Source organism: Phodopus roborovskii, unplaced genomic scaffold, assembly GCF_943737965.1.
Source record: "Phodopus roborovskii unplaced genomic scaffold, PHOROB, whole genome shotgun sequence".
NCBI lineage: Eukaryota > Metazoa > Chordata > Mammalia > Rodentia > Cricetidae > Phodopus > Phodopus roborovskii.
Window position 1 is genome coordinate 15695983 of NW_026125444.1, and position 12352 is coordinate 15708334.

The following is a 12352-nucleotide window of genomic DNA, read 5'->3' on the forward strand; positions in this document are numbered from 1 at the left end:
GAAACTCTCTGGTTACTTTTATGTAGGAAGATTGGAGAGGGGGAATATGTGTGCTTACATGTGCATATGTGTACTCCTCGTGTTATAGAAGCCAGAAGAGAACCTCAGCTGTCATTCCACAGGAGCCTTCACCTTGTTTTTTGAGACAGGGTCTCTCGCTGATACCTGGGACTCCACAGTTAGACTAAGCTGGGCCCATCTTTGCCTCCACACTGGGTTTTCAGGCACTACACTACCATGCCTGGCTTTTTATGTGGGTGCCGGGGATTAAACCCAGGCCCTAATGTTTGTAAGGCAAGCACTTCATTAACTAAAGCATCTCCCCAGCCTTTTGGGGTTGGGGATCGAAACTAAGGACTCTACCTTTGATCTTCTATCCTTGGCCCCTCTGTGGGCTCTTAGGGGCTCTATTTATAGGTATGTAGCTAGGCTAAGAATTCTAATGAGAGTCTTGCCGTGGCTCCTACCCTCAAGCAAGATTTGATTGAATTAGGTAAAATAGATTAATAGCAGGAGCAGAAGATGAGATGATAGACCTGGAGTTGGGTGTTTTGTGTTCCCTGGGATTCAGGGTGGTGGTTTTGATATTGTATCGCTGATATGCTAGAAGTTTAAAGAATGTGTGGAGACCTCCAGGAGAGGTGTATCAACCCAGAGAAGCCCTGATGAGCTCTTCTAACCACCCTGAAGGGCTGAGCTGCTGCAGCTTGGGCCTGATTTATAACTCAAAAGCCTTCCCCTGCTGATGGAGGCCCTAGTGGGCACAGCCTCGTATTTATCTTTCATCCCATCCTGAAAGAGTCATGAGCTGTTCAGAAGCATGCGTGTACACCTACGTGCTGCACGGCTCCCTGGTTATTTTTAATTTGGCTCGTACAGAGTGCGAGGTTGAGCTAGGCAAAGCCCTCCAGGGCTGCCCGAGACATGGGGTGGGGGAGTGCCTGGGCTTTGTGAGAAGTAAGGGATTAACAGCTTCAGTTTCCAGAGCCTTGCTCTGAGAGAGACTAATTATCTGTCCTTCTGTTTAAACTAAGCCTCAGTTGAATTTATTTAAAGTACTAAAATCAGCAGTTAGAAATGAGTTTTCTGAAGATCCAAAGAATATTCAAGAACTGGAGGTCCTGATGGCCTCCTGAGCTGATCATCCATAAGAAAATTCTCACGTTGCAATATGGTTTGGTAAAGTAGATATGTTATGAGGTGGGTCACCCGACTGAGAGAATTACAGCTGGCCTTTCTCCCTACTCTTTGCTTTGAGTGCAATGACTCTTTTATTTGGTAGATTGTTATAGTAACTCTGGCTTTAAGTCACTTTTCACAACTATATGGAAATTTTGAAATGTCTGTACATTGGTAATTAGGAACTGGGAGGCAGGACCCTGAGGAGGGACTGAAGCCCAAGCCTTCAGTAAGACAAGTAACATTCCTGATGCCTCCTCTGTTGCAGATACTGGATGACGGAGGAGATCTCACTCACTGGATTTATAAAAAGTATCCCAACATGTTTAAGAAAATCAAAGGCATAGTGGAAGAGAGTGTTACTGGAGTCCACAGGTAAGAGTTAACAGTCATCCCTAGCTTAGAATCTTATAATCACATACCTGTAGAACACATTATGCTAAAAGCTGGAGCTTTCTCCAAGGTAACGTGTCTAACTAAGCTAGGCACTTACTTTAATTAATAACACAAATTACAAACCTAAAATGGTGAACCGCTCGGATGGAGGAGCAAGTAGGGTCCTCATGTTTTCTTGTCATTGTAGAGCAGCGACTGCTTGCTCTTTTTTGACAAGTTTAATTCATTCAATAAATATTCACTGAATTCCGACAAGGAGCCAGGCACTGCTCTGTGCTAGAGACCCACAGTAGACAAAACCCATGCCCTCTCAGAAACCCACGCCTCACAGACAGCAAGGACTTTGGGTCCCATCACAAAGGATAAAATTGGAATCATTTCAGTTAGTCTTATTCACCCATAAAGGATTTAAAGTGTGAAACAAACTTTTAGGGAAATCAATCCAAAGCAAGCCACTTTAATGTTTTCTGATCCTTTTGATTACATAAAAGTGTGGCTTGGGGCTGGAGAAATGGCAGTCCTTTCAAAAGATCCAGGTTCAGTTTCCAGCACCCTAACACAGACAAAGAGAAAACACCAATGCACATAAAATTAAAAAAACAAAAAGATCTATAGCTTGCAACATGCAACATACCTTCTTAGAAAGGACTGCATTTTTAAAATATGTGTGTGTGTGTGTGTGTGCACGTGTGTGTACACACTAGCATGTCATAAATGTGAGTACCAGAAAGAAAAACTGTAAGTCAGTTTTTTCCACCAGATGGTGTCCCTAGCTTGGGTTTTGAATTCACATATATATGCAATTTATGAGTTTATATGTTATTGTTAAGAGTTTAAAACTACTGAAAAGTAAAAGTCATTGTAGTAGGATTATGCTGGATTTTAAAAATATTTAAAATTAGTTCTTTCAAAGCTATTTTTAAGATTTATTTTTGTTTTTATTTATATGTATGCATGTGTGTTTGTGTAAATGCATGCTACGTTTGTGGGTGACAGTCATACACATAAAAGTAAATAATTTTTTTAAGTCTCAGTCTTGTAATGGGCATAGTGGTACCTGCCTTTGATGCCAGTAGAGGCCAGTGGATCTCTAAGTTCAAGGCCATCCTGGTCTACATAATAAGTTTCAGGCCAGTCAGAGCTACACAGTGAGACCCCGTCACAAAACAGAAGCCTCAGTCTATAAGACAGTAAAATAAAAAAGATTTATATGCAATTGAGAGTTTTTCATTTAAGATCTTGAAATTTAGTTGGATAAAAGATTTTCTCTACATAATTTTTTTTTAATGTAAGCCTTATTGCCAAGCTGTGAACAGCCTCTAGAAGCACATTATGTTTCTCAATATCTGTTCAGTAGGATGAAATTAGTTATGTCTTATGCTCTCATGCTCAGCCCATCGGTGCATTTCAGAGATCTGACATAAACCAACAGTAGATTGTAATGTCTCATTGTTTTCTGTTCTTGACTTCTCCCATTCCCAGGCTGTACCAACTGTCCAAAGCTGGAAAGCTGTGTGTTCCAGCCATGAACGTCAATGACTCAGTCACTAAACAGAAATTTGATAACCTCTACTGCTGCCGTGAATCTATTCTTGATGGGTAATGTTTGTTATCTTTGACTTGATCTTGGGTTATTCAGTGAAGGTTCCAGCTTCTTTGGTTATTTCTGGAACTGTTTCATGTCCACTTCACACCCACGACTTTATAACCCAGAGCTCTGTTGCCATCACCATCACAAGAAAATCTCTTTCAGTTAGGAAGTGAGGCTGGGAGCTCAGTGATTCAGAGCCCTGGCTGCTCTCCCAGAGGACCTATTTGATTCCCTGTACTGACATGGCAGTTTACAAGTATCTGTAATTCCAGGCCCAGGGGATCTGGTGCCCTCCTCTGGCTTCCACAGTTACCAGGCACACATATGGCACAGAAACATATATGCAGACAAAACATTCATACACATAAAAACATAAAATTTAGAAAAAAAGAAATGGGTTTGGCTTCTGTTGGTAAGCGGAGTCCATATTTTGTGGTCCTGTTAGACTTTGTGTCATTAAAATGGCATAAAGTTGATTTTGAAAGAGGTTTCGGGTGATCCTATTTCAGGTCATGTTTCCTGTAACACAGCACACAATTTCTTGACTAGAACTAATCCCCAGAGGCATTTCCCATTTCCCTGCTTTATGAGAATTGCAGGTTTGACCATGCTCAGCTTCCGTCTCCACCCTGTGTCCTCATCCCTGCTAGGAGACCCCACGTGTAGTCGGCACTCCGTTAGTGGGACTAATTCCTGATATAGCCAGCTTTTGAAAATCCAAGGTTGGTTTTGGCTCAGGGTTTTAAAGGTGTTCGTATGTGGACAGATGTACATACTTGCCTTGGGGCAAGCAGTGAGGCAGCCTGTGGTTAGTTAGGATCATGTGATGAACCAAACTATTCCCCTTCTGAGTAGGGCATAAGAAGAGAGTAAGGAAGGCTCTGGGTCCCCTCTATCACTTCCCAAATACGTTTCCAGTTTCTAGGAAACCTCCCATAAGCTCCACCTGGTAGTTTTTAACACGTTTTTAGTAATACCAGCGGGGGGGGGGGGGGGGGGGGAACACACAGGCCTTTATCATGTGGATCTTTGGAAACATTCTAGACCTAAATCATAGCCCCCAAGTCATTTTCTAAGAGAAACCATAAAGATGGCTTAGAATATGCCAAATGCTGTGTTTCTATCACATGGATCAATAGAAAAATAAAAGATTCTGTGGTCCGGCTTCCTAACCATTTCAGGTTGAGTGATGACGCCACAGGCACTTGGTCCAGAGAGGCTTCAGTTTAAATGCTGGATCCATTATTTATTTGTTAACTATAATCCCTCGCTTGTTCTCTGCATATTTCCTCATCTGTAAAACGGTAACTTTATGACTTAGTTCATGGAGTTGTTATTGAGGATTAAAAGAGGCAAGATAAGCTATTCAGTGTTGTTATATTACCTTCCTCCTATTAAAAAAGTGGAGGTGGTATTTCACCATGTAGACCCTGCTGACCTGGAATGGGGATAAGTAGCCCCGTCTGGCCTCAATGTAACAGTTCTGTTTCAATCTTCCAATAGAATACACATGTGTGCCTATCTTTCTAGAACTATCTATGTAGTAAGTTTTAGAATTAAGTTAACTCTTAAGGTTTTGCTGGTTGGTTTGTTTGTGTTTTTGTTGTGTTTTAATTTGGTAGCATGTTCAATACACATTGTAACTATTGCTACCTACCATATTACTGTGGGGTCAGTAGTATTAGATAGACTAAACATTTTAATCAATTCTTAGCCCAGTGGTCAGCCATAGAGTGTCCACACGTAAGGGCCATTGTGACCGATACCTCAGTTCTGTCCAAACTGGTAGAAATGTATATGTTTCATTAAAATACTTCTCTACCTACACCTAGCTTTCAGACTTTTCAAGTACCAGATGTGTGAACTTGAAGTTGACCTTACCTATACCAGGGTCAGTAAAAGATTCATGAAGGCAGCTCTGCTAGTTCAGAAAAATGGATAGCATTCCTCCCAACCATAGTTAACTCCTTAGGTAACAAGGGTTCTAAAGTTGAAAAGTGACAAAGAAGGAAACAGCTGAGCAAGAGTTAGGTTAGATTCCCCAGTGGAGAAACAGGAAAACGCCAGCTACGCATCTAAGCTTGCCGAGCGGTGAGAGCACTGGTGCCCACAGACAGCGCAAAACTGCAGCTGGTCAAGGGCGGTTCTCTCCGTAGCGATGGGAGCAAGAGAGATGAGAGGAGCCGCAAACTGCCCCAGAGACGAGAGCCGTAGGAGCCAGGCATGCTGGCGCTCACCTGAAATCCAGCACTCATTGTGCCCAAAGAGAAACTAGAATTCATTCCTAGATATCCTTCCCAGAAATCATGGAGACAGCAAAGATCAGTTTCACAGAGAACCAGATACAAAGGTAGACTGTAACTGTTCCAGAATCAGCCCCAGAAAGCTCACTGTAGCCTGTGTCGTCAGCATCAGTAGAGTTCACTCTGCATTATTGTCCATTACTCTCCCTATTGAATCAATGTAGAACCAGCTGGCCTTCTGCTCCTGCTAAACGCATCATTAGGGGCGTCTTTCCAAAGCAGTAAGCCGGAATAATGTTCCTATTAAGCCAGAACTTTGTCACTTCCTAAATTAAAATTACTGTTACCTTATTTGTATCTTTTCTTTTTTTGCCCGTATCTACTCACAGTATACGTGTACATTGCTTTTGTTAACTTACTGTGTAATCTACTTCTTTTTGCACTGCTCCCAAGAAGGAGGAAGATGAAAGTGGGAGGGGCAAACCTCGTGTATATATAGAACTGGTTAGATGGACAAATAAGTGCTTTATTGCTTTCCTTCAAAAATGAAAAACTTCAAAACAAAAGCGCAAACCTCAGGTAGAAGCAAAGGAACCTTCCTTATGATTTAATGGCCGGACTTTGCTTTTGTTCCCCCAGACTTAAAAGGACAACAGATATGATGTTTGGTGGAAAGCAAGTGGTGGTCTGTGGCTATGGAGAGGTAAAGTTCAACCTTTTACTTGTTGGATGTTTAAGATATATTTTGATGAAATATTCCATAACTTTACATACAGACAGAAGTATATTCATGTGCCACTTTAGATGGGAACACATAACTCTAGAAGTCTCGAGTTAAGTGCCTTGCTTTCCCTTTTGTATTTTTCCTCCAGTTGATTTTCTGACTTGTTCCAGGACCTCTGTTTGTGATGTTCTTTTAGCTTGTTTTGATTACAAATCGTGAATGTGGGCGTTCTCGTGCATATGAATGTGCTGAGCAGGGGCCAGGGGTTTGTTTGTGAACCACACTTACTCATTTTTCTTGGTTTTCCCCAAGCACGAATCTATTCAGCAAAATTACTTTGAGGGGAGAGAAGGGGGGTACCCTTCCTTTCCCAGAAGCTTTGAGATGTGTGTTCTTGCTGACTCTCTTTATTGTGTGTGTCCTTCCCTGTTCAGGTGGGAAAGGGGTGCTGCGCTGCTTTGAAAGCCATGGGTTCCATTGTGTATGTGACTGAGATCGACCCCATCTGTGCCCTGCAAGCCTGGTGAGCATGCAATGGGATGGATACTCCTCCTTTACGTTGCTGTCTATCATGCTTACTGCCACATCTCAGACCCAGATCCGGGGAAGCTGCGAAGTGAACTCCAAGCTTCCACCTTACAAAAGTCAAGGAGTTCTGCTCCGAGAGAAGATAAAATTTAGAATTCCTGTGGAAACAGTAACAGGATGCATTGGTTTAATGAACAAATCCTTCCATTAACATCTCCCAACATGTAATCCCTGCCTCTTTGAAAGTAATAATGAAAATAATAATAAAGGGCAGGTGTGGTGCTGCATGCCTTTAATCCCAGCACTGGGGAGACAGAGGCACTAGAGCGAGTGCTTGCTGTGCAATCCTAATGACCTAAATTCAGTCTCCAACTTCACAAAGTTGTCCTCTGACCTCCCTATAGGTATACCTTGGCCTGTGCGCGCGCGCGCGCGCGCACACACACACACACACACACACACACACACACACACACACACACATACATATCCTACACATACAACAGTATTTTTTTAAGGTTCAGCCATGTAATCTTAACATTCCAGAAGCTGAGGCAAATAGATTGTAGGTTCCAGGCCAGCTTTGGTTACAGAATAAGACCTTGTCTCGCCAGCCTGGGCTACAGAGTGAAAATTCTGCCGGGAGGAGAAAGAGAAAGGAGAGCTTGGGTGAGCTTAGTGGTAAAGCGCACAGGAGAGGGGAGGGGAGGGAAACGCAATAGGCTGTCAGAGCCTCTGCTATAACACCCTGAAGAGACTTCTATGGTAACCCTCCCAAAAATGGAAATGCGGATCTAACTATGAGAAAGTAATCAGACAAGTCCAAACTAAGGGGGAAGTCTGATAACTCTTGTATGAAGAATATGTGGGAAATTGTTTGTAGTATTCTGTAATTCTTAAGGTATAAATCCAAATTTAAATTTTTTTAAATTTTTTTCCTTTCGGAAACGTGGGTCCTAGCAGGGCACACCTTTAATCCCAGCATTTGGGAGGTAGTGATAAGAGTTTCTATGAGTTCAGCACCAGGAAGGAAGAAAATGCAAATAATCATCCTTGCCTTAAAGTATTGAGAATTGAGTCACATAATTATTATATAGTATCATAAATTAAGTTATAAACCTGTAACTGAGCTCACTAAGTGGTAACTGTTACTAAAGTTATTCCCATCTTCCACAGGAGGAGAAATGCCACAGTCACTAAAAGCTACTGCAAAGCCCAAGTTTATGTAGTGTATATCTGCATTTTATAATTTCTATGCAGTGTTTTCCACTGAACCTCTGGAAGGAGGGCACTAAGATAAAATAAGGTTAGAGTAAGTTTCCCTCTGCCCTGCTACTCACCAGCCCAGCCATATGCTACCAAAGCAGAGTTCTGTAACAGTCACTGGCTTCTCCCCCAGCTTCAGACACAAGCACCATCACCTTTCTAGTACTCTGCTCAGTGTAGAAACTTGAACAAGACAGTGATGACACTACAGGTCAAACGATCTCAGAGCCGTGAACCAGTACTCACCGTGCTGAGGCCGCTTTGCCAAGCTGTGTGCCGAGGGTGAGTGGGATGAGTAGCTGTAGGGACAAGGCTCTGCTTTTGGATGGACACGGGTCACTGCTGTGCTGTGTCATGGGCACTGGAAAGAGCACGCAGTGCTGTAGGGACACAGGGGAGCAGTGTCTGGCTGAGGACACTTGGTTTTGAAGACAGTGTCACTGTATAACCCAGGCTGGCCTCAAAACCCGTGGACAGAAAAGCTTGATTAAAACGTGTGCAGTTGTTTTTGTTTGCTTTCTTCCTCTGCTTGAAAGTTTGTGCCCTATAAAAGGCGCAAGTGCATACTCTCCAAACAAAGGCTTGCATGGCATATTTAAGGAGAGTGTAGTATCTGAAGTAAGAATCACCTGGCAGTGTGTATAAGAATTTAGGTCTTGCCCAGGAAAAGGCTGAGAATATAACCAACTTGGCTACACTTGCCTCACATGAACAATGTTCTGGGTTCAATCCCCAGCACCCCAAAGGGCAGGGGCTAGGTTTTAAGCAGGTAAATTATATTTAATGTGGCAGAGGAATCGAGTACTGTAAGACCCTAAGAAAATAATGTTTTGCTTTGTTTTTAAATTTGAAAAATAAAAATCATTGATCTTGGGAGAACAGGTTCAGTAAGAATAGATTCAATGGCCAAATGGCTTTTTCTAGAAATCTTGTTTGGGGTGCTCGCAGCAGCCCTTGCTTGGCTCTCTGTTAGTAGGACGAACTAGTTCCAATGATGGAAAGGGAGCATTTATATCTCTCCTATGTAAACTAAGGGAATGATCGGGACTTTGGGCTGAAGAGTAGTCCAAGCCAGATGTGGTGGCACACACTGATAATTCCAGTGCTTGGAAGGAAGAGGCTCGAGGATCCAGGTTTTGAGGCCAGCTTGGGTTATACAGTGACACTGTCTTCAAAACCAAGCAAAATGAACACCCTGAACACATTCCAGCTATCCAAGAAGTAACATTGTATCTACCCAAAAAACTGGATGCTAGCTGTTAAAGAAAGACCCCACCCCCATTTACTGGCTTAGTTTAATTAATCCTGCTTTATTTCTACAGTATGGATGGATTCCGACTAGTGAAATTAAATGAGGTCATCCGACAAGTGGACATTGTTATTACTTGCACAGGTATGGTTGTTATATATTGGGGGCAGAGTGTTAAGATTTGGGAATGCTTTCATGCAGCAAATGGAAGGTGATTGAAAATATTCTGGATAAATCCAAAATATTAAAGCCAGAAATAGGGGTTTGGAGGCAGGAGTGGCTCTTTTGGTAAAACATTTGCTTTAATAAGCATGAGTGACTGAATTTGATTCCAAGAACCTATCTAAAAAAGGTCAGGCATGGGTGGCTGGGGAGTTGGCTCAGTGCTTAAGAACACTGCATCAGGGCAGTGATGGCACATGCCTTTCAGATGTCTGTGAGTTTGAGGATAGCCTGGTCTACAGAGCAAAGTCCAGGACAGCCAGGGCTACCCAGAGAAACTCTATCCCGAAAAACAACAACAACAAAAACAGTTATTGCTCCTGAAGAGGATCCAGGTCGGATTCCCAATACCCACATGGTGGCCCCCAACCTTCTATAACTCCAGTTCCAGGGGATCTGACACCCTGTTCTAACTGTGAGTACCAGACATATATGTGGTACACATGCATACATGCAGACAAAACATTCATACACATAAAGCAAACAATCTTTTTTTAAAAGCCAGGCATGGTGGCATACACTTACAATTTCATAAGTGGAGTCAGACAGAAGAAATGCACGTGCACACGCACATACACACACACACACACACACACTAGAGACAGTAGACAAAATAAGTCTATCTTACCTTTTTCTACCTATGCCCAAGCCTAGACATTAGGTCATCACACAGAAAAGTTCCTCTTTGTCCTTTACTTGTGCTATGTATCTGCCCATCTTTAACCTCCTGGGACATAGCTAGGAATTGAAAACTATGCACCAGTGATTATTTCCAGGACTTTAAGCATGATGAATGTGTACTGTACCACTGAGCTCTATTCTCAGACCACTATTTTTATTTCACCCTGAAAGCAAATATTCGGCTGGGCATGGTGGCACACGCCATTAATCCTAACACTCAGGATGTAGAGGCAGGAGGACCTCTGTGAGTTTGAGGCCAGCCTGGTCCACATAGTGAGTTCCAGGACAGCCAGAGCTACATAATGAGATCCTGTCTCAAAAAAAATAAACAAAGAAAGCAAATATGCTTCTGTATAGTACCTATAAATTATGACATGGAAAGAGAAAAGTTCATATTTAGAAAAAGTGGAATGCTTGTGTTAGTTGTAAAATAGACAGACTTTTTATACAGTTTATTTTTATTTTATGTGCATTGATGTTTTGCCTACGTGCATGTCTGGGTGAGGGTGTCAGGTCCCTTGAAACTGGAGTTAAAGATTGCTGTGAGCCTCTATGTGGGTGCCGGGAATTGAACCCAGGCCCTCATGGAAGAGCAACCAGTGCTCTTAACACCTGAGCCACCTCTCCAGGTAGATTTTTAATTTAGGTAGGAATGTCAAAAATGGCTAGATTGAGAAACGTATTATAATTGTCTACTAGAACCATAAATCATTGGAATACTGGTTTTCTTTTATAATTCTCTAAGAGAAAGGAAATAAAATGTGTTTATATCCTCAGCAAGAACCAGGGCAGAGGACAGGGACCATGTGGAGTTGCTCTTGCTTCATTCCTGGGTCCCATAGATCTTCTTCCTCTCCTCTCCCTTCCTCTCCTCCCCCCTTTCCTCTTCTCCTCCCTCCTTCCCCCCTCTTCCTCTCTTCTCCCTCTTCCTCTCTTCCCCATGCTAGGGATAAATGAACTTGGGGGGGGGTGTTTTGTTTTGTTTTGTTTTCAAGACAGTTCTCTGTGGCTTTGGAGCCTGTCCTGGAACTCGCTCTGTAGACCAGGCTGGCCTTGAACTCACAGAGATCCACCTGCCTCTGCCTCCCAAGTGCTGAGACTAAAGGTGTGCGCCACCACTGCCCAGCATGAACTTACTTTAATGGCTTGGCTGGGATGTGAGTCCCATGTCATCTGTTTCACCCATATGTACAGCTCAGAGGGCCCAGGGTTGATCCCCAGCACCGTAATTCAATACTTTGTGTAAGAAATTCACAGGGTTGTACAACTGTTACAGTGACTTTTATTGAGATATATAATTCATGTAATGCAGTGTTCACCTTTGAAAAGTGTACAGTATGGTGCTTTCCCATTGTATAATTCTAGAACATTTTCATTATACCCACAAGACGCCCTCTATCACAAATGATCACTCTTTAGTTTATCCTTCACACACCTGTAACCCTAAGCAACCACTGATCCTTGTGTCTGTGCATATTTGCTGGGCATTCCATGTAAAATGAAGTCATACAAAATGAAGTCTTTTGTGACTGGCTTATTCTACTTGGCATGATGCTCCCAAGTTCCATCCATATAATGGCACGTGTTAGTATTTCATTTCTTTTTGTTTCTGAATATTCCTTTGTGTGGCTATACCACAGTTTATCTTGTTCTGATAAATATAGATGGATGTTTGGGTGGGCTTCACTTTGGAGTCATCATGAATGATGCCACTACAAACATTGCATCCAAGACTTTGTGTGAACACGTTTCCAGTTCTCTTGTTTGTATAAACAGCAATAGAATCTCTGTATCCTATAGAAACTCCACTTAAAGAATTATCAAACTGCTTTTCAAAGTGCTGGCACTGTTGTCCAGTTGTATCAACAATGCTGGAGGTTCCAGTTTCTCTGCGCCCTCAACAACACTTTTATTATTGTGGGTTTGTTACTGTCGCCCCAGTGAACGTAAAGTACTGAATGATTTTGATAGCTAGTGATGCTCTCCATTCTTGGCTGTGCTTTTCGGGCGTGCATATCTCTGAAGAAACATCCTTTCTGGTCCTTTGCTCCTCTTTAAATTAGGTGGTTTATCTTTATTACTGAGTTGTAAGTGTCCCAAATACAGTTTGGATAGAAATCCCATTTTGGTGTTTGATATACACAGATTTTGTTTGTTGTCTTTAAACACTTCCTTAGTGGGGTCATTATAAAACAAGGATTTGTTTGTGTATTGATGTAGTCCAGGTTCTACTTTCTTCTGTTGCTTATGTTTAAAGTGCTGTATGGGAGTAA

At 42.3% G+C, this 12352-nt stretch overlaps 1 protein-coding gene across 5 annotated transcripts in view; it reads left to right on the forward strand.

Moving 5' to 3' along the window:
- Window positions 1-12352, forward strand: part of Ahcyl2 (adenosylhomocysteinase like 2) — a 134740-nt gene that overhangs the window by 108813 nt on the left and 13575 nt on the right. For all 5 annotated transcript variants that reach the window (XM_051175822.1, XM_051175823.1, XM_051175825.1 and 2 more), the window contains exons 7-11: window positions 1448-1554; window positions 3058-3174; window positions 6049-6112; window positions 6568-6656; window positions 9250-9320. In XM_051175822.1, the coding sequence (XP_051031779.1) occupies window positions 1448-1554; window positions 3058-3174; window positions 6049-6112; window positions 6568-6656; window positions 9250-9320 (448 nt within the window). The remainder of the gene's footprint in view (window positions 1-1447; window positions 1555-3057; window positions 3175-6048; window positions 6113-6567; window positions 6657-9249; window positions 9321-12352) is intronic.